At 46.2% G+C, this 27803-nt stretch overlaps 1 protein-coding gene across 1 annotated transcript in view; it reads left to right on the top strand.

The window, feature by feature from the left end:
- The first annotated feature begins 4009 nt into the window (after positions 1-4009).
- The window catches only part of LOC143427818 (uncharacterized), a 42225-nt gene continuing 18431 nt past the window's right edge, over positions 4010-27803 (top strand). The window contains exons 1-2 of the mRNA XM_076902285.1: positions 4010-4049; positions 5240-5455. Of these exons, the coding sequence (XP_076758400.1) occupies positions 4016-4049; positions 5240-5455 (250 nt within the window). The 5' untranslated portion in view covers positions 4010-4015. The remainder of the gene's footprint in view (positions 4050-5239; positions 5456-27803) is intronic.

Genomic DNA, 27803 nt, shown 5'->3' with positions numbered 1-27803 from the left:
GTATATATATTCCACATTCTTCTGGATTTTATTTACGATCTAACTGGCTAACACATTCATAATTAATAAAGCAATTATGGAAATACCCCCGTTAGGCTATATTATTAAACGATATTACGTTATGACACACTTTTACCATCGTTGAAGTTAATCGATCGTATATCTCGATTAGAGTGGACACGGAAAATATACTTTGGACGTATGCTAATCGAACCAGCAGAACCGAATGTTGTACCACAGTGTTCAACAAGTGTAACCCATAAAGATATCGCGTGCAAAACTATAAATATCTAAATCGTTCGTTTGTTTCGAGCAAATAATTAGTTCACGCGTGAAACCGGTCAATACGTTGAATCGCGAGTAACGCGTTTCAAAAAACGCGTGTACAGAACTGTCTCGCTTGGCTCCCCCCCAAAAAAAAAACGAAAAATGGCGACGGTAGTACTACTTCTCGAGATACTCGGTCATACATCACTCCCGTTGTTACAGCCTCCATCAATCCGGTACCTTTATTCGTAAAGTATGCAGAAATAAAACCGTAATTACCGACGCGAGGAAAGAAAAAAAAAGAAAAAAAAAAGAAACACGTCCGAGCGGAAGCAGCGTGCAATTGGTACCGCGCGAGGGATTAACTGGACCGATCGCGTGCCTCGTCGCGTTTTCACCAGGTATTAATTTAGCCGGCCGGTACGTACATTCGGTTGAGCCTATAGAAATTTGCACGATAAATCTCTTATCGCGAGAGACAGGGCCCGGCCTACCGGGCGACGATCGTCGTCTCTACCCGAGCGATATCTTAAGAACAGTAATTTCAGCCCCTGCTTTACGATAGTCCTTTGCCTCCTGCGTCGTGGCGGCCACTATTTATCCGGCTCCATTGTTCCCCGTAGAAAGTACCGCTGGTGGATAATCACTTCTAATTATCACCGGCCCAGAAGCACGATCGCGATAATCGTATTTCCTGAAAATAAACCTGGCGCGCACCGAAACCGACGCTGGTCGCGGCTGGATTTCACCCGGAAATATTTCCCGCCCGTGGATTCGCTGTTTTCTTACCGAATCGTAAAACGTCCACGATCCTGTCCACCCCTTTAACCGCGCGCGTAAACTCAGGCACGCGGTTCTGCTGCAACCAACGTGGTCGAGTTTCTTTACCCCGTGCAAAAGTTCTCTGCGTTCATTATCGCGCAATTGCGGTACTGTCGTTCTTATTAATCGCATCGCGGATCACTCGTACGACTGTAATTTCAAGGAATAAATACCCTGGCCGCGACCAGCGTCTCTACTTTGTACGCAGACTAAATCGATGAAGTCGGATCGGCCATCCTGTTAGGCGAGGTTAATGCAGCTCAGAATTGCGCCTCGGGTGTGTTACTTTAAACCAGCGGCTCTTGGGATCGTTTCTAATCGAATTAACGCAGATAATTTCGTAATTTGTCGCGATGTAACGCGGCTTCGAGGTTCTAACGTTATCAATGAACAGTTATACTCCTCGAGATATACGTTCGCTAAAAGCGTGCATTAAACGTACCAGCTTTAATCATTTTCGATACTCGTTTCGCGTACGAGTCGTTTTATCCTTCGTATTGTATCATATGCTGTACGTATATTCCGTAACTGTAGAACCGCGCTGTTATTTGTTATACGACGGGCAGCCAACATTTAAATAGAGAATCGATTAGAGAACCACAACGCGAAGGCGTGTTTACAGGGTAGCGTTACGTGTACCTTCTCAGATCGAGTATCTCCTACGCTGGCCGCTTGTTAACAATTAATTTGAACGTTGTCGTGGGAACGTAGCCGTGCACGGTGGTTCGAAAATTCACCGGCATAAACAGGCGAAGTAATGTCGGCCAGTTGGTAACCCATGGTTAAAAGAAAGAACCGTGTAAACGCCGGTTTCTAACGAAGCGATAGGTTGCCGTCGTACGCGATAAATATGGCTGCCGCGGACGCAGCAATAAACACGAGCCTAATTGCCGCGCTCGCGTTTCTGCGGGGCTGAAACGCGAACGATTTCCATTTTCGCTGTAATTATAATTCCATCCTGGCGTCGATTAGCCCGGTGTCGCACTGCGCTCGGCTCTTTTCGTTGCGTTACCGCAGCTGTCTGTCAATGGTCGCGAGACAAGTGTATCTCGCGATTTACCAATGCCTCGAAAGCTTGCCAGACGACCTCGTAAATTCGCCGTGTTCCGCGCGGCGAACTTAATTACCCGCTTCTTTTTTTTCTCCGTCGTTGTTTTACGGTTAGGTTAGATATTAACCTGGCGCCTACTCGTTGGCCGCGATTGCGTATACTCTAATGAGATCGTTCGAAGTGAACGTTTGCGTCGTTCCGAATACGTTCCGCCAAGGCGTGGATTTTTTTTTTTTTTTTTTTTGCTGCCATTGAGTATCGCGATAAGTTGCACTCGATTTTCGCCAGGTAACGGTAGACACTAACGGTATGGATTTTCGTTTTCACAGCAGGAAACTATCAACACGTTATGCGGCTTGTGCAACTTGTTTTATCGTGCAATTGTTTGGCGAGTTTATTCGACACGGCACTGAAACCAGCAATCGACCGTGCTGGATACGAAGTTACTTTTATTTCGTAGCAGAGAAAATCGTATTTTCAACACGTTATTACGATGATTCATTTTGAACTTGTGCAGAGTGATATGCTAATTAATTTCAATAGTTATTACTGAAAAACACTGACGAATTTTTATGACTCAAATTTTGTTATGGTATATTTGTAGTTTATAATTAGTTGTACTATTAATGTTTGTAATTTATAATTTATCGATGCTTGGTGTTGTAAGAAATTGTATAAGAATATTATTATAGGAAATTTAAAGTTGAAAATGCCGCCCCACCACTTCTCCCACCTAGTCCTTCAAAATTACGTACGTCAGAGGTCAGTGATTCTGGGACTGTCGTCGAGATAGGACGCATCGACGAATTGTTGTCGTAAGTACGCATATATTTCCGTGGCTACACTTCCACGCATTATTTCTGTTCCGTACTTCAACTTATTGCGTTTCTCTTCGTTGTATTACCACGTACTTGATGTTTAATTTATTCGATACGATATGAAAAGATTTAATCAAACGTGACACGTGTCTCCACTTGTTACACATTTTTATACGCGTTCGTTTACACGTACATGTGCACGTTCAGTGTAAATCTTTTATCGAATACATTTATATCTCTGTAAGAATAACGAAAAGCAATTATTGTCTCGTGCTTTTTGGAATAAATGAACTTCTTCTAGAATCTTCTTCTGTTTACAGGTGTCACAAAGGAATTTGTGAAACGCAAGGACGCCATGTTTGTTGCCAAAGTCGTCCATTGTTACCACTGCTCGCGAACGTAGTGACGAATGTCGCGAACGAGAGTGTAAGATCAGTGTTTCTTTATTTTTGGACAGTTTCGTAATCGTGCGTAACGAAATTGTAGAGTCAGTGCGTGTTATTAACGTGAATTGTAAGAACGTAGACTCACTGTTATTTCGTAATTGTCATTTTGGCTTTCCGAGGGCAACGTCGCCCCTCTTTCTCTTTGTACACGAAATTCGAGCCGGTTTTTGTTTTTGACACGATAATGTCGATCGAGTTAGTTGTTCTTTGTCCGTCTTTCGTGTACGTCGTAACTTGAAGCAAACGAAGACATCTACAATCAGAAATGCTGTTCATCAATTTCGTTATGACAGATATGTAAGTATTCACATCTGATTATGGACGCTACTTGATCAAACAAATGACATTTTCTTACAATAAATCAATAGCTTTTAATTATCTATCCTACGATTAGAAATAATTTATTATTAACATATTTTAATTTAAACGTTTCGTAAATAATTTTTTGCAAACAGTACTGCAGGTTATTGTTGAAATCTTAGATGTTTTTCTGTACAAATTGTTAATATTCATTGCTCTCGTAACAGATATTCTTCCTTTCACCAATTGCTGCATCACCATCCTGTGTGACGTCCTGCAACCTATGACTAAATAGTGACAGTGACGCAGAAATGAAGAGCAGTGAGAGCAGGTGTTCAACATTCGGTGAGTCATGAAATAAGAAATTTCTGTTATGCTTTTTACATATCAACCTATGCAAGAAGTGAGAGAAAATTATTGGTAGAAGCTATTGTTAATAACAATTATATGGCTGAGTAGAAATGCCATCTAACAAATTGTTAAAGTTATTTCTTCTTGTATATCCAATAATTATGCAGCTATCTATGCTATGAAATTGATAAAGTTATATAGCAAATCCTATATTTTTACAATTACTATGCAATGAATATTGCCATGCATTTTTGCAATTCTATTTTACTTTAGTCAATGTTATTGTTTCATAAAGTGGCTGATTTTCAATAATTTTCTCACATTTCATAAGAGACTCAAAATATCACATTTATCGATATTTAATATTATCCATTGACAATATATATATAAATAATTTATTACACAACGAAATGCAAAATATATGTCGAATTTTAAATGTTTAAAACCATACATTTCCGCAAATGCGAACATTTTATGTATATCAACGTACAATCTAGTAGCTCTTAAGGATGTACCACTTATCAGATGGTACAGCTAAGATAATTTTACTTTGTATTTATTGCACGAAGTCGCGTTAGCTCGGAAAACGTTTTGGTACGTGTCTCAGAACATCATAGTGCCCTCGTCTTCGTCGATATTTCAACATTCTTTACATGGTACACGTTCTTCGTAACCTTTGCGCGTCTTTAAGAGGTGCATCTTGGCTCGTAGATGCGCTCGGTACGCGTGACGATCGAATGTATACGGTGTCGTGTGTAACGCATAATCGCGCGTACGTAACAGGAATATCGCGTAGTATTCCATGCCATGCATCGTCATATTGCACCCGGTAATTGGCCAGCATTGTAGCAGAGTCCTGGGAATTTCAATCGAAAAAATTTCGTCACCTTTCGCGTTCAACCTTCCGGGTATAGAGTGCTATCCATTTAACGGAAATTCTCACGCATTTCACGCACTTAGTATCGCAGTAGGTTTAACGAAGATTGACATTAATTGAGGTTACAATTCATTTGCGTACGCTGTTCTTAAATCTTCGTTAATCCTTAAATTTTTGTACGATTTTAAGGGAATTCTACGACAGATTTCCGATTCCACTGCTAGCCAATCGCTTTTAGCTCGCGTGGGAAGCAATAATTTGGGTGGGAAAGGGTTAATCGAGAGTTAGCATCATTCTGCGTGGGCAGATTTATCGCACCTGCTCCAGTGCTTTCACCTAAGCCTCCACCTCGTGTACACCGTCGTCGTCGAGCTGCGTCGCACCGATAAACTCCGGGATCCCAACGAGTCCAACGTCTTGGTAGGCGAACAGAGGCGAGGCGGGCAGAGGACGGGAACGAAGAGCCTCTTCGTTTATCAGCCGTCTCTCCGGGGATATTCGAAAGATCCAGTGGATCGTACGGGTAATTGGACGGTATTGTTTGTTCATGGCTGACGGAGTACGTTAACATTCTTTGTCGCGGATGATTGGTGTGCTTTCACCTACACTTTGGCAACCTGCTCATTGTCTTAACCGTCCCTGGTTTTCCTCGTTGTCTCGATCAACCAATGACAGCGTTCACTATTATTATATGGATTAGAGTTTATCGGTACAGCCGAGGAAACTGGCCAATTTCACGTAATTAGGTGAAACGTGAAAAATGGCCTTTCTCGTCGGTTTCCGTCAGACTTTTCGCTCAGTTACATAGAAGCTGAGTTCCTGTAACGTTCGAAGCGTGATTACGCTTCGTTTAGCTATTACTATTGTAGCTTTATTTTTCTAAAAATATGTATATGTAATAGAAACAACGAAGTTTCTCTGCCAACAAGATCGTAAATTAATCTCTCGCGAACTGACTATCAATTCTGATATTCTGACGTTCTTCCACGGGGTGTCCCTCTCTTAATATAAACAGGCGACGGTGTTGGCACTTTCCGTCTAGATGTCGAGACTGATAGTTGCGCAACCCCTGGTTCGTGTATCAACCGAGCCAAACGGAGTGTTCGAGAAGAGGACTCTGACCCGGCGTTCGCATTCTTCGGTGTCCAAATGTCTGGCACGACCCTCCGCAACATTCTCAACATGCACAAACTTGAAACCCGCGGCGAACAGAGCACCGTCGTCGAACCGCGACTCCTTCAACCATCGCGAAACGTTTCTGGGGTGGACTTTCATCAGGAAGCGATTACTCCTCGCATAGTTGCTTTTCTTGTTCTGTCCGTTAGATATTACATTATACCTCGTTGCGTGGAACCGATAGACCAGCTGATAAAGGTTTCTGTAGTTTAGGAAGCGAGGTGGCGATTATCATTGCACGGCACAATAATCAACGTTGCGTAACCATTCTACGAAACAGGAATTTCGATTTAGTTAACTCTCAGAATTCAGTTTTCATTGTGGTACAATGTATAAAAGCGTGGAATGGTGAATATCGAGCGACAGAGAAATGTAGAAGGAAACGAGAGAATTTCGGGTGGGAATAGAAACAAGTGCGTAAAAAAACACGGAGGGAAAATTGATCAGCGTGCGTCGAGCCTGGCCATTCGCCGAGCGTGTGTCGATCTCATTGTCCCGGCCTCGGTGGCGGTTTCTACCCCGCGGCCTCGGATAATGCGATTTCCGCATATTGTCTCTCACGTGAGCGGCCATTCTTGCAAAAGGCGCCTTTATAAAGAGCGGTCTCGTGGGATCACGATTATATTGTTGCCGCGTTGTGCATACACACGAAGGCCCCGCTATCCATTATACCGCCGCGAATAAAATAGAGATGTATTATCCTTATATACGCGGCAAGTTGTACGCCTGCGAGCAACACCGGCCATTTATTATTAGTTAAATAAATATGTACCGCCGATACACGGTTCCGTGCCTTGGTCCACTTGCGCCGCGCTCCCCTTGCACCAGGAAACGCATAATATCGTCGTTCGCTACTTTTTTCTGCCCCCTCCTCGCCCCTCCGCAACCCCTTTCCCGAGCGTTCGCCTCTTCGATTTCCTTTAACGGTTCGCGCTCGACGACGCCGCCGCCGTCGCCGTTTCCGCTTTCCGCGATCGTGACACGGGATCTTTTTCTCGTTCAGCCATCGTGCGGTTTTGTTTCCACGTTCAGTTTTGGTCCATTGAGCCGAGGAACGTGGGTGGGATTACGTGCTTGGATTATCGGGTTTCGTTAGTCGGGATGAAGGAGTGGGTTTCGAGAGGCGATCGAAGGGTTTTTAGGCTTGCTCTTGGAGTTCTGAGGAGGTTTTAAGAGATGCGATGGTCTGTCTAATAGTTTTAATTGGGGATAGTGGAAATCGATGGTTATTTAATTGTTTGAGATGGTGATCTTGAAAGAGAGATAACTTTCTGTTCTTTAAATAATTCGTACTCGAGAGTTTTGTTATTTATTCTTAGAGCACACAATTGTAGAGTTCGATTAATACGGAACGAGTTTCTATTATATCAGAGCGTACTTCTTTTTTCTATTTGTCGTGTCTGGTGCGAAAAACTTTCTTCATTTAACACCGTCGCACCCACCACTGGGGATTATTTCATAAACTTTCCTATCGTCTCTGCAACAAAGACCGTTTCATACTTCGTCCTTCCATTTCAAGTGAGACAAAAGTGCCTCTGTCGTCATTGAAAAAGAGAGTCGAGTTTTATTCTTGCAGAGTTCGTTCGACATACGAAACGAAACAGTGATTCAATTTATCTTAGCGCTAGCTTTCTAGCATCTAGCTACCGTTCTAAATTAAGACAAAAATGATTGAAAATTTCTTCTACCTCCAAATACAATCGCGCATCGTTTTACATTTTCGTTCGTTCTTCCAGTTGTACGATACTTCGTAGTTTAATAGTTGGTACGATATTCAAAATACTCGGATATTATCATACGCCAACAAGAACTCCATTACTGCCATTATTCATACTCCATGTTATATCATCGGCGTACAGAGATTCAAAAATATTATTCTATCCGCGATAACATTCGAAAGTACCTCTCGTAACGTACAAGAATTTTTCTCTCGTGGACGTTCGAGGACTTCCTGCTAACAAGCCGCGACAATAGAAGACGGTGGAGCAGGTACCACTCGTGCACTGGGGATTTAATTACTTTCACCAGTGCCACGCAGCTCGGGGAGGTTAATTAATTTTTTCATTGGCTACCTGAGCGCCGATCGGCACCGACGATCGCACTCGTTACCGACGCCTGGCCCGATCTAATTCGCTTAGATCGCTGCTACGACTCCTGCGAACCGGTCACGGATTCTACACGTGCCCTCCGTTCCTCCTGGCCTAATGGAAAGGCAATTAACGCGGTCTTTTATCGGTCGCTCGTTCGAGACGGTTAGTAAATACCTGGAATTGGAAAAGAGACGATCATCGGACTTCCGTTTTCGATCGTGCTCCAGTGCTGATAACGTTTATCATGCAAATGGGGTGAAATGGAGTTGAACGATTAGGTAGATGAGGATCGTGCTTAGAAATGGATTACTCGAATCGGTTACTACAGCCTCGCATATTTTTCCAGACGATCTTTCCTTACTTATAGATAGAACGTGCGAGGAAAGTACCAGTCGGATGTAAAATTGTATCAAGTACTTAAGCAAAGAGTAAAACAGACTCTCAGTTATGTTGCTTTTCTTCGGGTTGGGTTATCGTTTACGCGTAAGAATAGAGAATCGCGGTTGACTCCAGTACCGTGGCCAAGATCGGACGATACGGTTCCCTCGATTTTTCCATCCAACTTTAATGGAGCCGTAGTTCAATGATAGATACTTTTCGTCCGTTCATTTTCCCGATACTTGGCAATACTCGTTAATCTTGCAATCTCCTATCTGAATTACTATTCTCCGCCGACCGTAGCCACTCGCGCGAAACTCATCCCTTAAATAACCATTGGGAAATCCATTTAGCATACCCGCGAGACGGCTCTTATCGTCGCCTGGGACACATTTCGTTCGAGTTAAGGCGAAATCCGGGCGCCAACCAGGCGATTTCGGAGCGCGACCGAGCGGTACTTAATATCGATAAGGCGGCTACCTACTTATCGACCCCTGCGCGATTACTCCGTGGCGCGCCAATTAGAGGGTCCCCTTTTGCTCGGGCCCGTATGCCAGCCCTGGGACGATTGTAATCGCGCGGATAAACCGATGGTACGAATTCGAGTGGCAATTTCACTTAACGACGCTGTTAACGTCCACGTGTTTGCGTTAGCCGGCGCAAAAAAGGAAGCTGGGGATCCACGATCGGTTTTAGAGAAAGGAATGCGTGAGCTCTCCGTGCGCGCAGACGGTGACTGACCTAGAAACACATTATCGCGATACGCTCAGCTCGCCGACCCACTGACGTGACACGCCCAGCAATCCGGATCGATGTGGACGCATATTCGCTTTTATCATCGGGTTCTTTCTGCTCGAACGTCGTTGTCTGGATCGCGTTTGCATCGCAGAAGAGATCGCTGAGAACGAGTCGATTTGCTCCGTCTCAATACTCGTTTCCTCGAGTTCGTCAAATCACTATACTCCCACCTTGTTACAAATATCCAAATTATCCTATTTTTCTAATCGTCGTGCCTCTAAAAATTGTCAGATTTCCAAGGATCGTTTCTCGTAAAGAATAATTGATTATTGGATGGTAAATATAGAGCTCGATGAACAAATTTAAATATCTGAAGTCATTTCGTACGGTTCGCCTCATTATTCGAAGGTTGACACTCGAAAAGTTCCTTTTTTCATATCGCCTGCTGGTGGTTCCAAGGTGCAGGTATATTGTTTGCTAATATAAAATGAATAATAAGAGGAATTTTATATGAGGTCGAAAGGATTTTTATATAAGCACGTGCCACCCTTGAACCGCCACCTCCGATCGTCGCTGTTGCTCTCGAGATCTTCGCCGCCCGATTCCATCGTCTAAAGCAGCGATTTTCAAACGAACCCCTGCATTCGTAACAGCAGAAGATTCCACTGTTTTTCATTAAAACAGTGCCCGCAGCGGTCCAACGATTTATTTCGAGCCGATCGATCTTGAAAATGGGCCTGGATATAGCCTGGCTGATATTATAATCGTTACCAGGCCGTCAAATTTATCCGACTGTTTGTTTTAATGGGCGACTTTTGGCTCGTTTAGAGCGTCATCCGTCTACGATAATACGCGGAATCGCTATTTTCGCCGTGGCAGTCGATCGAAAATAGACGCAGAATCGACGCGAAAATAGTAATAATAATAATATCGATTTTGGGTAAACGAACAGAGTCCTTCTTTAGATTATCCAAGATTGCGTGGAGTATTTCTATGCGAGGTAACGAGCGACGCCTGACGCTGGAGCGGAAAATCTCCTCGCCGATTAGAGGACGCGGCAGGCAGATGGAGAAGAAGAGGAAGAAGATCCGTGGCCGTGCGTTTGATCAAACGTTCCACGCGATGAAATATGGCGGCTCGCAATATGGAATTCAGACGATTAGCAGGATAACGGTCGCGATAATTATCACCGCATAAATCTGTCGGCGCTGCGCGGCGTTTCTTCGTACAGTTCTTCTTCTACCACCGCGTACGAGCTAATCTTTAACGCGACGCGGAGAAATCCGCGCCGTGGCGGCCATTCTCGATCGGCGCTTCCGATCGGCGCCTCCTCGCGCGCGATTCCGGTTTAATAATAAGTGTTTCGATATTTACGTTGGACAGTTTGCTCGCGTGGACGATGTTATTTAGTTGCTACCAGGGGATTTATGGGTGTTGCTTCTAGCGGGAACATCGGCCCCCTCCCGATCCGAAACGGTATTTTCGTGAGAACCTGCTTGGTTCTAGGGACCATTGCTAATTTTTTTTTTTCGAACGGATTTCATTCTTCTCCTGCTTGTCGTTTATAGCCGTGTTTGCGTGGTACGGATGAAGAGATTAGGGCTTATGGTATCTTAACACGTAATAAATAAGGCACATACTTTCGTTGACGTTTAACGTGTTTATAAATGTACAAACTATTCCAGTTTTCTGTTAAATCGTTGTTGGTGGATCGATCGAAGGAGAAATGTTGCGGTATTATACGCACGTATGCAAATTTGAGAGACCTGGTATTTAAACAGACGAGGTTTCTAATCAGTCTAATGGCCGCTTTGGCGTTATTTCGCTTGTCGAATCAGCGGCGTGGTACTTTCCTTCCTCCGGTGCCAGTGGTGTTTCTCTCGCTGTGAAATCGATGGAAACTTGAACAGTGTATAAATCTTTCTCCCATGCCCGCACTAAAACAACAGATAACCGTTTATTGGACTCGCTTTATACTTGCATCTGCTATTTGTTCGCTCGTTATTACCCGAATGGACAAAGGGCTTCAGAAACGGATCCCAATTCCTCGGTGCAAATATCTGCGGGCCCATAACAATTTAGCAATAACAAGCTTCCAGACCGAACGGCACGATAAAGGTAATGAAAGTGGCGGAAGAGAGGGCAAAGAGCGGCTGATCGCCAGTTGAACGCGTCGTAAAAGAAGCGAACGTTGCGGCCGCTGTGAATGAACTTTTACGAGGCGCGTCAGAAAAAAAGTTACCCGCCGAAGGCCACGATATTACGCCCAGCTCGTGGCGATCCTTGTAACAGACGAAGGGACCGGGTACCCTCGCAAAACATCCTTAACGATTTTAATTAACTCCGTTAGCCTCGCGGAGGTCTTTGCGTACGCAAATGCACACGAGCGCCTGCCTTGTTGTACCGTTAGACGTACCGATAGAGAAAAGATGCGACATTCCACCTCGTGTAACCGTCCGCCGCGACGAATACGACGAAAAATCGGGAACACTGGTCACGAACCGCAATGTCCCTTCGATCTGTACACATTTTCCGCGCACGAGATTCTTCCTGGCTGCAACCAACGCGCAACGGTTCGACAGCGCAGAGTTATGATCGAGGCTCGTTCGATTGGGATCGCATTCGCGTACGATTCACGAGTGAATCGAGACTTTTCACATCGTAAACTTGTTAAAAATAATTCGTTTCAATATTTGTCAAGAAGACACGCTATTTTTCTTAGCGTTTTTCTCGCGTATTGCTAGTTCTCTGAACTACATTCTGAGTGCAGCAAGATTATAATTTGGATATTCAGTTATACTCTGATACTTCTTTTTTAATGCCAATAGATACATCGTAGAGAAGCTAGATTCTTTCTCATACATACCACAAGTCTTTCCACAAGATCATCGAGAAGATATTTAGAATTTTCCTTGATATTCGATCTCGGATAGAACTGCTTTTCTCGTGAGATTTTTCGCACGTAAATCTAGCATCGGGTACTAAATAAAACAGCTCGGTAATTTGCGATAAACTTGCGAATGGCCGTCGAATTCTTTCGAAATAAAAATCGCGTGCACCGTAAATAGCGCTGGATCATATTTCCAGCGAACATTGATAGAATTTTCCATCGAGTTTGCTCCTTTTTCCGTTCACCACGCCTCGCAGCTACCGAGGTCCTGTCCCAGCGATAAATACCGCCGCGTACACTCCCTGGGGAATTTATGGAGCCCTCGAATCGTAACTGAAAGAAAAATTGGCCACCGCAAGACAAACTTGCCTATTAATAGAATTTACGCACAGAATACAGTCAAGACTTCAGCATCTCCAGGTATTTTCGAGCGACTCCTCGTTGTCACGTTGAAAAACATCACGAAAACGATACCAGAAGCATCGTTAAGATATCCGTGCGCCAGTCGACGCTAGTCAGAGATTCGTTTCCGGCAATCGCGGAAGTTACTTGGAAAAATTGCTGCTGCGCGTGCTGAATCTCGCGGTTCCTTCTCTACACGACGACTCTCGCTTCTAGGAACGTTATCAGGCTATTATTTTTATCTTAGACACGCGGAGGCGTTTCTAGAAACGCAACCTGAACGATGAACAATTCGAAAAAATACGGTGGAGCTTGTGTTCGTAAAAAAAATTGTTTAAGAATGACACGAAGGCTCGCGCAGCGATAATAAAGCCACAATAACGCGGGAATAATTACGATAATAGCATGAAAGGGTGAAAGGAGCGTAAAGAACGGCGCAGCGGCGGGAACATTTGCATTCATCGTTCACCACGAATTTACGACCGTTCTCCACCCCTTGGTTAGCAGCGACGCGAGCACAATTCACGGTAGCGCACGCGGTTCTGTCATTAGTCAACGGTTACCAGAGGATCGTGTAATCATTACGCGGTAAATCGAGGTAAAAGCGTCGGCATCGCGCGCCGCGTAACGCGCGAGGGAACCAGGGATAATTTCATCGCGGTGCAGTGGACGCGCGCGCGACAGGTGCGCGTCCGCGGTTGGTCCCGGCTCCTATTCTGATGTCGAGCAGGCCAGCGTTAGCCCACGTCTGTATTTCGATGTAAAAGTGAGCCGATGGTATCGCGATACAGCTGGTGAGCCTAACCCCCTCGCGAGCGAACGCCACGGCGCATGCATTTGCAAGTGCAACCGACTACTATAAATAATCGGCGTCCTCGCTACCTGCACGCGTTACACGCTGCGTACGGCACCGCGTGTACACGGTGAACGACCGCTCGTAAATTTCGCCTCCTCCACTGCGAGTCACCTCTATCAAAACGATGGACTGCTACGATGGAGATGTAACGTTGTCTCGCTGGGTTTTTAGACTGATTTGTATTTTTTTTTTTTTTCTTTTTGTGGATGTTCAGCGAGATTGAAGTTTGTTTGCCTTTTCTTTGGAATTAATTAGGATTCTGAGAGGGGATGAGTGGTTTTAGAATGACGATTTATGGTTTCCATGGATTTTCGTGTGTTTATTGAGTTAATGTGGTAGAAGCTTTTTCTTTTTTCGCTTTTATTTCCTTTATATCCGAATTGAAGAGAAAAAGGATCTCGTTCTGCTCGAGATCTCGGCTGTTGCGACACTCTCCATGAAAGAGGAGAAAGGCTCTATCGCCGCGTTATGTCAGCAATCGTAAAAGTTAGAAATCTTGCTGTCCATTGTGGTCCATTTCACCCAGCGAAGACGTTTCCACGGATACTTTCTGTTTTTGGGAGCGAAAACAGTTGGACGCTATGGAATCTGACACCTTGTACCGACTATCTTTCTAATGGATACATAGTTTTAGTGCTTTGATAATGTCATTTTAACACTTGGAGGATGTTGAAACGCCATGTTCACTGCTTGTCTATGCGATAATCGTATCTCACGGATCGAAATCGAATCAAGCCATTCAATTCAACATCTCTCGCTTACCTTATATGCTGCACAGTCTTCACCAAACAAATATACCTTAATTATTCAAATTGTATAAACTGGCATTTGGTCTCTAAATTAAACACCGGAGAAATGAAGTTAAGATAGACAATTTCTCACGAAACATGAATTCCACGATTGTTTGATATAAAAAAGAAAAGAAAGCTCTCGAGGACGAGAAATGGCCGCTCGACGACGAACGTGCCAGCCAGCCAGATCTTCACTCGAGCTCGAGAGATCTCGTGTGTCGTGTACGAGCCGGATGCGGATTTTTAGTGCAAGTTTCACCGTGTCCCGTGTAGCAATTTGGCTGGAATTTGGGATACCCGTGCACGTGTGCGGGTCGTGCGCGTGGTGGACCAGGCCGCGGGCTCACGCACGCGAATCCCAGGGACAGATCGCGGTGTCGAAGACGGTCCCGCCCAGCCGTTTCGAGTTATTGTTTCCACGGTCCCAACGGAAGGGATCCACGCGTGTTCCTGCACGGGGTCTGCGTTAGTTTATCGCGAAATCGGGGACCCGTGGGAGTGAAGGGTTGCGTTCCTTTTAGTCCAGCGTGGAACATGGCCGACGAGAGATACCCTGAGGATAGGGATCGTCTCCTCGCGATATCGTTATCAGCCCTTGCGACGCGTTACTCGTGTCCAGGCATAAATTGCATTTTAGGGAACAAGACTCGAACGCCTGTTGCCGCGGACCCTTTGGCCCTCGGGTCACTCTGATTTGTGTCGAAATTTGCGAACATTCTTGTATAGCAGCTGACATTCTCGTGGTTGTTTTAGACCTGGTCAGGCTAACGCGTAACAGAACAACGTCTTCGTCTTTAAATAAACACGTTCGCGTAGCGATACGTTTTTGCAAACAGTCTGCACGAGGTTGGCTCGGTAGAACGTTTCGGATTTATTCTCTTTGTTATTGAATAAACACTCTCGCGTAGAATACATATTTGCAAACGGAGCTGGGTTTTCGCGTGATCTTGCAGCCGTGAGAGCAAGGACGGCTCGCTATGTACTCGTAATTATCAAACGTGAGCTTGGTCGAATTTATTGCCTCGAACAATGTTTGTCTACCAATGTGCAATGTGAAACAAGTAGTAAAATTTGCGTTAATAACTACCAGTCGAAACCGTTTCTCTGGACAGTCTTCGATACAGTCAAATAGTCCAACTTTCTCTACTTGCATCGTTTAAGAGCATACAATTCTCCAGAAAAAATCCAAAGCAGCTAATTCAATCGCCAATAGCTAATTCAATCATCTCGTCGTCACTGAATCATCTAGAAACCTCCTCGTACACCCAAACGGTGCCCACGATGAATCGCGCGAACAAAATCATGATTAACGATGCAGCGCGATAAACGATCCATCGAAACGAGATCCCGTTCCTAGGGAAGAAGTCCGTTGCGTAAGCGAGCGTGGTCTTCGATGTGTCACCATTAAGGATGCAAACATCACGCCCACCTAGAGCACGGCTCGCGCGCGGACATCGAAAGAACCGGGCGACGGAAGATTGATGAGGCCGTTTGGATAATCGCCACCGTCGCGAGCTGCGAAGCTGTAATGTTTCTGACTAAAAGGAGCGAACCGTCGTCCCGCGGCTGAGAGGGAGAGGGCGTGAAAATAGGGCCAGAACGAGCGTCGCGGCTGCGCAAATCAGCGGACGCCACGGATGAATGAATGGGAAGGATGACCCATTTCCGGATGCTGCCATACACGACGATACTTGACTCACCGCCGTGCTCTTCTCTGCGATCGGTTGAAAACGAAACCGGTTGCTTTTGTTTTCCCGGACGCTGAAGGCGACGTCCTTAGGCGAAAGCGAATTTTCTGTCGCAACAGAGGGTCATCTTCTGGTCACCAAAGAAGCGCGGCGGAGAAAGGATTCGAGAGAGCCAGCCGCGGTTGTTTTCGTTTCGATGGAATGGCGGTAAGGGAATTTCTATCGAGTGACACGGTTCTGTTCCGCGTTGCGCTCTTAGAAGTCTTGAATGGAGGATGCCTCCAGTCAGAGGTCAGAGTTTTTAAGGCAAGGGTAGTTCGCGAGCGAACTCGAAACAACGCAGGTGAGTCAGTGTTCCTGGATGCGATTCGTGACGCGGATCGTCGAGGAATTCGAGAGGCAATCTCAATGGAGCAACTCCAAATGAATCATTCATCTTTCTTTGCACGTAGTTTCTGTTTTTGGAAAAGCAGAGAACCGAGATAAAGAGACCGCTCTCCTCTTGCATCTTAAATAGAATTCTATTTATACGAGCCGTAATACAAAGTACATAATCCAACCATTTTTTCTTCAAAGCACACTGCCAAGTTGTTACATCCTCTTCCAATTTTGCCTCGCGATGCGAACGTTCCCATCCACTCTCCGTGTAAGAAAACGGTTAACCCCGGCCTCAACGGTTGCCAGCGAAACACAGTCATGGTCCTCGATCGATCCTCCCATTCATCGGGCACAATTAGCTCGTTGAAAGAACGAAAGAAGGGAAGAGAGCGCCCCTCGCAGGCTTCGCGAGGCGAGCAACGGGAAAGGAGGTTAAAAGGAGCTGCGGAAAAGGGACGACTCCGGCGTATGCGTCGTATCGAGGGGGGGATAGAGGCCTCTCGGCATCACGCCGGAAGAATTTAGTCGTGGTCTCTCCCGGCGTGGTTATTATGCCTGCCTTAACGTTCCTTGCATTCGCGTCCGCCTGCCCACGCGAGGCGACCGCCCCTTTAACATCGCCGGTATTCGCCTGATTTATGAATGCCCCGGCTATATTTAACAGCGTGTTCGCCATTGAAGACATGCCTTAGGCAGCGAGGCGAGCCGGCACACACCGGCCAGAGAAGGAGATGTCGCTTACGAGGGACGTTAGGGTAGGTACAGCCGCGAGTGCGCGTAATCCCACGTAATGCCGGATCCTACGCTGGCTCGGCTAGGCGCTTCGAACGTAGCTTCGAAAGTGTTCCGTGATTCGAAATTTCGACGTACCTCGTGGTATCGTCTAGTAGACTTGTGGGCAGTGGACAGCTTAATCGTTGACCTATCGTTGGTTGGAAATTCGATAATCGCGTTGTTACGCTCTTTGGTATTAGTTACCTGGTTGGTTTTTGTTGGGGACCATTTGGAGGATCTGTGCGGGTGGTATTTGGGAGGTTCGATGAGGTGGTAAAAATTATTGGGTGTTTTAGTGGGTGAGAGGGTGAATTGCTTCATTGTGGGTGTTGTAGATGTGCTGTGTTGAATTGAGTTCGATGGTTAAGTGAAAATAGAATTATTCTTGGTTTTAGATGTCTTTTATTATTGCAAATGTAATAACGATGAATGATAGTGGTACAATGGTAACATATTCCTTCGTGGAATTACGCGTTTAAGTGCGCTTCTCCAAATGCAAGGAGTCTCGAAAGAAAATCGGTTACTCTCGTTTACAGTTAGGCTGGTTTCTCCAGTTTTCGGTACATTCCACAAGGATGATTTCATCTCGAGAATAATCCCCATTTCGTCGCGCGCCCGTGAAAGAGAGAGCCGACGTGAAATAGTCCGGACATTGGTACGTCAGCTCGATTAAACGAGAGCCGCATAAAATTCGGATTACCCTCGGGAGGTGGCCGTGAATGCGGCAAGACCAGATCTTGGTCCGCGCATCCTGTCCCCCGCGGACTCTTGCCCGCTCACAAAGGGCCCTGATCACCGGGAGGCGTTCACGATTCGTACGATACCGTGGCCCAGCGCCACCCAGGTGGCACACTTCCCCAATTCCACATTGTTCGAACCGCTCCGCTCGAATCGAGACGCGAGATACCAGCTAGGCGGTATAGTAGGTCCCGTACCAAATACAGCTCGAACGGTACGCAACTATACGCGTATATTTTCGCGACTGGTCACTCTGTTTGTCGACGCTGGATCGCATCGATTTGTTTGCCCCGTTCGGCAAATATCCTGCCCCTCCGCGACTGCCTCCTCTTCTTCTCGTCTCCTTTGTCCTGTCGAGGGACCGGAAAGTCGCGCGGAGCGCATACACCCTCGTTCAAAAGTATTAAGTCCCTTTCGACAACAATCTTTATCACACGATTACACGAAATATCTCATACTTTAATAAACATACATTTCGTTAATTATACAGTATAAATAAATACTTTGTACGATAGGTTTACGTGATGTCTCCTTCGTCGAGACCATTGAAATTTCACTTTGCATTATACAAGACTCCACTGTGCCCCCTCAAGACGAAACGTAGTCCATAGAAATCGTAATCCAAATAATACCCTCGCACAAAGCGGCCCAAAACGAGACCCACCTGTTACGAGCCCTCGCTCGTTCATCTCGCACACCCCATTCCCACGCTCGCAGCGTCCCCCGTAAGAGGCGTGCGTCGAACGGAAGAGCACTTAGTTAATTCTCTAGCACTCCTCGGACACGCGAAAGTAATACCTGACGTCGTCGTCCCTCCTTGTCGTGGTCCACGGTCACGCCAGTATCCACGGGTAATTACAATCTCAAAGGACGGGAGCGTGTTATCGGGGCGGCGGCGCGGCATGATTAACACCGGCGCGCTCCAGGCGAATAAAACCCCGGTATACGAATTATCCGGGGCGTTATCGCGGGGCCCCACGGTGGACTCGCGGCGCGTTATCGCGCGGCGTGGTAGCGTCGCTCGGCTCCAGCTGAAAGAGCTGGTTTCTATCGAGATCTACATAGTTGCATAACTTGAAACGGGCATCGATTTCTCGGGAGGCGAGCCAGTTGATCGCGATGCGCGCACCCCGGTTGGAGGAACGGGAGGGCCAAGGCGTGATGAGGCCGGTGCACCCGGCACGATGCCCGATAACGAACCGCCGGCGCTTACCTGCTCTCGCTGAAAATGATCCCGGCTCCGTAGCCGACTCTCCACGGGGCTATCCTCGCTGTTGATAAGCTGCTCGCTAATAATATCGGTCGGTTCAAAAGTGTTGAGAATTCCTTTTGAACGAGACGTAAGGTGTCCTTTGCGTGGGGTTAAACAGGTGTTCGCGTTCGGAATTCACGAGAAGGCGAATGTTTTTTGGTAATCATTGGATTAGTAGTGATCGCGTAGGGTTTTTCTCTAAATTGGGTTAGCGTGTGTTCGTGTTTATAATTCACGAGACGGCGAATGATTTTTACTAATTATTGGATTAGTAGTGATCGCATAGGGTTTTTCTCTACATTGGGTCAGCGTGTGTTCGTGTTTATAATTCACGAGACGGCGAATGATTTTTACTAATCATTGGATTAGTAGTGATCGCATATGGTTTTTCTCTACATTGGGTTAGCGTGTGTTCGTGTTTATAATTCACGAGAAGGCGAATGATTTTTGCTAATCATTGGATTAGTAGTGATCGCATAGGGTTTTTTCTCTAAATTGGGTTAGCGTGTTATGTAGACTGTTGCACTTGGTGTATTGTGTATAAATTGTATGCAAATTGGGATTATAAATGACGGTGTGGTATCGAATCGTGTTTATTATGTAATATGTATACTCAGGGACTGTTTCTCTCCTCGAAAAGTGAAATTTCATACCGCAACAATGTGCGCACGTTGCGAATGCGTTTCCTTATCTGCGCGCATGTTTTCACCGCGGTGGTTGCATATTTGCGTCCCGTGCTCCGTTGTCATCAAGATGGGCCTGGAGAGGCGAGGAGAAGGTGTCTTTAACGTCTTTTTAATTAACCGGCGATGTCGGCGATCGCAGAGAGGCGCCCTTTATACCGCGGCCAATTAAAATAACCGATGCTACGGGGACCCTCTGCATACGCGGAGTCGCGTTTTATTGCGCGTACCCATGTTGCGTGGCTTGTCTGCCGCGATATCGCTCGAAACAGCGCAAAAGAGGGACGAAATGCGTGCCTTAACCGGCTAAACCGCGGTGTATTCTCAAATTTAATTTTGTACGCGAGTTTATAAATTCATTTCGTTGCAAGGTTTAAGAAAATACTCCTCTCATAAGGGACAGCTGGTGAACGTAAATTTTTTTCGTTAAGAATTCAAACGAAATTTGCCATGTTCTCCAATTATTCTCAAATCCAGCGAAAAACCAAGCTAAGTTCTGTAAACACTCCAATTTATCAATTACACAGCGACTAACAACGCAACATTCTCTTAACCAGTTTGAAATCCACCAGCGTGCAAACAACTCGTGCAACAATAACCCGTTCCAAGAAACCCTATCACATGAAAATTATGACTTGCCGCGGACCGTATAAAACGATCCCTCCTAGCTACGTGGAGAGAGTATCCACTTGAACTTACGAACAGGAAGTCCCTTCTGAAGCCAACCGCGTCCTCCTCCGCCGGGAAACTCGTCCTACCTTTGATACCGGCGCGGCGGCGTCCAATTAAACGTCGCTCCGTCCGCGCGTCGTGGAAAAATCGCGGGAAGTATTTTAATTAGACAGCCTTTTAGGTGTCAGGGTATCAGATTTGGCGCGCGACGCAAGTATCTCGTGAGCGCGCGCGCGCTCGCGCGTACGCGGTCAGCCCGCCAGAAAGGGAACGAGAGGAAACGGCGAGCCGTGGGCAGGCGCAATTAATTTCTATTAATTAGATCCCGTGCGTACCAGCCGCGCTCGAAAGTTCCCCGGAAGATGACTTATTGCGACGTTGATCCTCGTGTCTCTGTCCCACCGATGATTTGCCGCCGCGCGTTTTAATTGGATCCGGACGCGGCCGCTTTTCATGCCGCCTCCTCCTGCCCCGTAGCCACTCTCGCTTTTACCGGAGGTTCCTATGCTATTGCCGTCCCTTCCTCCTTTTTCTCTCTTTACACCAAACCACGGAAAACGTGGGAGACTCGAATCGTCTTTCGAACGACCACTTCCGCGTTCGACTTGTCGTTATCGAAGGTTTTTCCACGCGGTCGCGATTAGAGCGGTCGACGAGGTCCTACTGGTTCAATTGGAGAACGCTAAGTTCCGTTTCACTTTTGAATCAATGCTACCAGACGTTGCGTATTTATATGTTAGCAAAAGTCGACGATTCGTCGTGTAACAGCGCGATTAATGTCTCTCGTTCGGCTCGCCATCGGAGAACGACCGTGGCAGTCTCGAACTGTATGGAACGGCCTTAACCGCGCTAGTCTCGCGCGGTCGCGTTCGATTCGCGGTACGCGGTTACGTGGGCGCTCGATTCTTTTCTTCGACGTCGATTTTAATAAGGAATAACGACGACGAGACGCTGTTATGACGGCTCGAAGGTGGTGCTGTAAAACCGGGTGATAAAGATACGCGCGCGTGCTCACGGTAACGCGGGCCTGGGCGGGGTGGCGCGTACACCACCACTTGGTCGCGCGTTTCGCCATCCGACGTGGAGGCCCCCGTCTACGAGGGCCGTGCGCAGATACTGTTACTAAGTGTCGTAAAGTTTATCGCCAGCGACTTTTGCACGGTGGTGTGGGTCGCGGATGAATTCATTGTAGGTGCCCGGTTCGCCAGGCCTATTCCTGGGTAGGCTTTAGACTTCTTACGCTGGGTGCCCCCCGTGTGGCTTACCCCCGGAGACGAAACAGTTGTCACCGGTTTTTCATCTCCACGATGGCGTCCACCGATCTGGCGAACCGGAATTTCCCTTACTTGGAACTTGGGGCCACGGTGTTCTATGCGTTTTGTATCTAAAGAAGCGTACTCTGTCTGGTCTGTTCCTGATTTTTCTTATCATTTACTGATACGAGAGCAGCGAGGCTTTTCGTGTTTCAAATTCGTAGAGTGGTACCAGTGATCGAATTTCTCTTATTGCTTGCGAATAGGATGACTAGGATCGTTTATTTTTTAGTTTCACTGGTTTCTTCGTGGGATGGAGTGCCGAGGGTCGTACAGGGGATGATTTTCGAAGCAATTTGTTAGTCAATCGTATGCAAATTTTATTTTTCCACGTTTCCATATGAACCGTTCGTACGCGCATATTTCTCGCGTTTCGCTGTTTATTCGCGAACGATTCTATGATAATGTATTCAGCGAAAACTGTTTCTCACCCTGCGCGAAGGTACCCGCGCGGCGTCTGTCGGGTTAGACTGCTCCCAGCAACGTGCCTCGTGGCCTCCGAAATTGCATAAACTACATTAAAATGCGCGATAAACTACGAACTCTACATGGAAAATAAGCTGCGGCCTGTTCACCAATTCTATATTCGACGCGCCTCGATAAACGGTGAAATAAAATGCGATAAATTCCGGCGTCCTCGGCGTATCCCGTGCGATTCGGTCCCAAGCGCAGAAAGCGAGTGACGGGCTAACGGCGGACGGCGTTCCACCGATTTCTTTTCCCCCCGCCTTTTATTCTCGTTCGCCGTGGTTTGTCAATGTCGCGGGCAACACCAGAAAACGGCACGAAAAAACGTCCAACGGGAGGTGGATGCACGTTCATTCCTATTCGACAACAACAGCGGGATCCTTGCGCTTGTACCATCCTTGGGGCGACACGAAATTTCGTGCGTATCTCAGCGTGAGTACACGCGTCGTAAATGCAAACGAAGCTGGACGATAAATATTTGCCGGGACGCGATGGGGAACCGTTGAAATTTTTGCGGGCAAAAACTCCCGCCGCGGTCCATTTAATTGTCGCGCGGCCCTCGTTTCTGTTTGATCGCCAAGATTAAATACGCCTTGACACGGATGGGCTGAATGGCTTTAACTTCTCTTGCGTAATTTGTTCGCGCGAGTCACACGGGGAAATGATCGTCGATTTTCGTGGCTCCTTCATTGCCACGGCGAGGAGAGAGAGAAGGAAGAGGGTACACCGGACGCTAAGTGGGCTTTGTCATGCGTGGGTTGCTGCTGGCTCAAGGTAGTTGGCAGAAATTATTAGAATCCTTTCGACCGTTGTTCGACGATTAGTACGATAGGGATAAACGTAGATATAAATATAATACGAGAGACCTGGTCCATTTGGTTTTTAATTGGACGCTGCAATTTGTGGCTGTCTTCGTTTATTTTTAGTACCATTTTCTTTTTTTAATCGTTACTCGTATCTGTCAGTAGAGTCCTGTTTAATGACGACGCGTCGTTATTGGGATTATTACTCCAATGGGTAGTCAATATTGTTTGCAATTTTAATTATCACCGATATTTTTTAGCATACCTTCACGTTGGCAAGGTTTGGTCTTTCACAGATTTTTTTGCGTTCGTTTAAAGAACGAGACGATTGTCGGGTGTAACGAAGATCTCGAACTTTGAACGGCCTGCGAAAACTGCTACTTTTATTCCCTCGGTTTTGACGTTCAACTGTTCAAACTAACACACTTTGAGGAATCAAAGATCGTTCTCCTTGGCTTTGCTGAAATTTTTATTCAGACAAATCTGCCCAGTCATTTGTTTGAGAAATTCATACGCATATGTAAATACAGGAAGGAGTAAAAATAATTATGTTTGTTTCGAGGGGACCAAAGTACGATTATTTAATTTAATCCTTGTTAATGTATTCCGTCTTTTTTAGCTTTTTAGCGATTCTACAGAAGTTTCTTCGATATTTGTCTCGCGATACGAACAGAATTGCTCGTGGAAGCTGAAGTTAGGGTTGTGCGCTGATTTATGGGTATTCTACTGATTGTGGTATTATAGTGCAGCGTTTAAAATATTGTAAGAGGATGGTAATAACGGGGGGATAATTCTGCAGCGTTGAAAAATGCTCGTGAATGGATATTAATATCAAGGAAAGATACTATTTAAGCTTTCTAATCCCAACGCGTATGATATCGAGTTCAACACGCAGGTATATTTACACCTACTCTCGTACTGTTTGCGTTTAAGCGTTTCTTATTACGTTCCAGGATTTACGTCGTAAACATGTGTGTATACTATTGTGAATTGAGGATCAAAAATAGGATTGGAACAGTATCAAGCAAAACGCGATATAAAGCGCGCATCGATTTTCTCAGATTGTACCGATACATATATAGTCGTAGGAAAGTTGGATCGAAATTTTCCATTGCCTCAATCCCTGCCTTTTCACTTAAACAAAAAAAATTCCGATTCTACTTGCAAGAAAACCAAAGTAAAATAAATTAAATTCACACATCGTTACATCTTAAGGAAAGGTAAACTAGAAAATCGAAACCAATAAAAATAAAAAAAAGCGCTTGATACAATTTTAAATAGAGCCTGCTTTCATTCACTTCGATTGCGACAAAAAAGAATATCGAGTGCGCGAAAGAAGAGTCGAAAATCGTAGAAAAAAAGGTCGCAGAGCACTCGATGGGGATTCGATCGAAAGCGACGCAGCCCCTCCCGCCATCTTGGTGCTCACGCCGTGGCCACGAACAATCGGGATCTATAAATAATAGAATGTGCCGCGCGGCAGACGGATCGTCTCACGAAATGCTTCTGGCGAGAGAGGATCCGTAAAAGGAGCGACGATATGCGCGAGATAAACGTTCAGGGAGGACGTTAATAGATATTCGACGGAGCGCTAAACGATCGGTCCTGGGGCTGGATCCGAACGAAACGCCGATCGATCGTGTACGAACAAAAGATTCGGTGGGCTCGTGGGCGGCCGCGTCGAGAGCTGTTCTACACGAAATTAATTTACAGCCGCTTTAACGGGACCGGAAGGATCGAGGGGTCATCGGTACCGAGGGAAAAAATGGTGCCAGCGACGCGTTCGATAGATTCGACGCTGTCGATTGATGGGTCGCGCTACCTGTACCTTTCCCTTCGATTTCGTTTCGTTCACCTTCCCCTTTTTAAAACTTTGACGCATATTTTTGACTTTACAATCGCCCTTAGAAACACATTTTTTTTTTCCGATTGTTTATGACTGCCAAATGAAATCGGATGCATGTTGTATGTTTGGAAGTGAAAATGATCACATTTTGCCAGTTTTTCCTAAAAAACTTTCGACGGCTATAACCGTCGTGACGACTATACAACATTTGCTCCACTAATTCATTGTATTTACTTAATTCATGAAAAAATACTTACAGAATAAATCATCTTTCGACCGCGTGAACTGAAATCGACTAAAATTTGGTGCGACTACCGATCATTGTCGCTGGCATGATCGACGGCTATAGACGTCATTTGCGTCAAAGTGTTAACTGGCCGCTGCGCTTAAACTGGACGGATCTAGTTGCGGTGTTTTCTATCGCGTCCGTGAAAAATTGTCGGTGAAAATAATGCTCGGAGCGGGCGAACGCAAATATGACTCCTCCGATACGCTCGCGCGGAAATCACGATCCGCTCGAAGTCGTATATTAAACGCGGCGATACGTGTTGAGGTAGTTGCGACACGTAGCGTTCGTCAGCAAAGAATCAATTTTCAACGGGAACCATGTTGAAATATGAATTTATGATACGAAGTTCGTAATGTCAGATGGAGTAGATGCGAGATAAGTGCCGCGGCTCCGTGGAGAAATTTAATAGAAGCCTTCGCTGGGATAATCTTATCTATAAGTTATTGACGTATGCAACATTTGTACGTTGTTATTATTTGCCGCTGCGATCCATTAGGAATAAATAACGCCGGCTGATTTATCGTACGTATTGTAGTCTCAGTAAGATTGTATCTGACCACTTGGATCTATCTCCCCATACAATTCACGAACATCGTTCGATCTCCAATTCTTAACTAATTTCCAGGTGTTTCGAAATATCGATTAACTCTCTCGATTCTGTTCCATTCGTTGACCAGTTGCTCTTGAATCTAACCTCACAGACGATACCAAGAAACCGTATCGTCAAAAAACAGTTAATGATACGATTCCCTTCTGCGTTCACCGTATACACCACCCCTCAAAAGACAAAAACCATTTCTTTTAAGTACATCTTGCATCGATACGTAAAAAAGGTACTTGGAACGTTCAAGTATTCGCGTATTCTCGACTTTTAATCAGATTTCGATGAAACCAGAAATCGAACAGTTCCATTATGGAATTCCTTCGAACCAAGTCCTTGGAAGATTAAATTCGCGACGCGAAACTTTTGAACAGCGGTGTATAAATCCCCCCAGCGCCCTAAATAGACCGCGAAAGGGCTTTTTTAACCCGACCGCCGACAAAGAGGCTGGCGTGACTGCGCCGTCGCGAAAGAAAGCTAATTGCCAGCCGTGCAATCGTTCCCCGGGCAATTAAGCGGGGCCACGCGAAAGAAACGGCGAACGATCGCGTTAGGGGGACGCGCGGTTTAACGCAACGCGCGCCAACGCCTCGCGGAGGCTGACGACGGTTCCCGAAGATGGGAAGGCGTCGTAAATCGGGAGATCGACCCGCGACGATCCTCTCGTAGGCGGCTCTCTCGAGGCAGCCAACTGGAATTTCTGTCCTCGCGACGGAACAGTAGCCCCTTCATCGAGCTCCTCCTTTTTAGCCAATTACCAGAGTAGTCTCGCTACAATGTTTCGACCACGTCGAAAACACGTTGATTGCCGAATTGACGAATAGATCCACTCGCGTTAGACATCGCGTGTCTCAGACGCAAGTGGGGAACGATCTTGTTAGCGGAAACAGTCTACCTTTGCCAGAATTATCACGCTGATTAGCTCGACTCAGGCTGCAACCAATCTAAGTGTTGAATGCTGGCTTGTGGAACTAGTTGTCGCTTGTAAACTATCCGTTACGAATAGTCTCTTCTAATTACGTACAGAAACGCGGATTCCTGTTTCACCCAAAAAACGTTCCCACAGATCTGATTAATCTTCCGTTTATCTAATCTCGACACCGGATGAAGATACGGTTCAGTCTTCGAGCATCATGTACAGACAGTATTTATACTGCAAACTTCTAAAAAGGAGGAGTTCCTCTCGCGCAATCTCGTCGAGGCACTCTCCAAGCACTCTCGACACACGGAGACACGTTCTTTCGCGCGTTTCGTAACGAGCTGGAAATTTTTCCGCGCCTTTCACCGCGCGCTCCCGCCTGTTCCGAAGTAAGTCATCATCATCCGCCGCGGCGCTGACATTTCAGCCGGTGGTTGGACAAATTGTCGAGGCTGATTCCTATCGCGGTCGTGAGAAACCGCGGATAACTCGCGTCTGGGCCGGACGAGTTTCACTCCCGAACCTGCGAGCGGAGAGGAAGATGGCCGTGCGGACGGGTCCGCCACGGGTCGACGTCGGGTCCTCGTGGATTCGAAACGCGGCGCCCGCGCGATCGGCCATTCACCAGGTACCGTTACCCCGTATCCCACAATTGAATAGCCCCTGGTCTGGCGGGCTGTTACTGGACGCGCGTTACGCAACGCGCGAACTAGATTTATAAGTCGCTCGCATTTTTGGCGCTCCCACCGCGCTCTGCCATCCGGCCGTCCCACAATGAAAACAGGTTCCACGGGGATCTCTCCTAGCCGGGGACCGTTCGAATTTATGTTTCAATCGTTCGCCACGGCAATTAGCCCATTCAGAAGCCGCGTACGCTCGCTCGAGCTCAGCGAGCCTTACAGTGGCGGCAGAAAGTTTCCAATTCCTGAACGGTGGTGCTTGATGCGACGTTGATAGGTTTCAGGGTTGCGTTTCGTGTGTTCGCGGTTACATCGTGGATAGTTTTCAGCTCTGGAGAACAAGTGTCTCGAGATTTGTCAGACGAGCATTCCTTTACAGTAGCTTTCGTCACTTTTGTCTTTTTGTATTGGTCAAGTTACTTTTAGTTGAATAAGTTGGAATACAG

The sequence above is a fragment of the Xylocopa sonorina genome, chromosome 10 (assembly GCF_050948175.1).
Source record: "Xylocopa sonorina isolate GNS202 chromosome 10, iyXylSono1_principal, whole genome shotgun sequence".
Classification (NCBI taxonomy): Eukaryota; Metazoa; Arthropoda; class Insecta; order Hymenoptera; family Apidae; genus Xylocopa; species Xylocopa sonorina.
The sequence above is the reverse complement of the archived record's forward strand: the minus strand, read 5'-3'. Positions and strand labels throughout refer to the sequence as shown.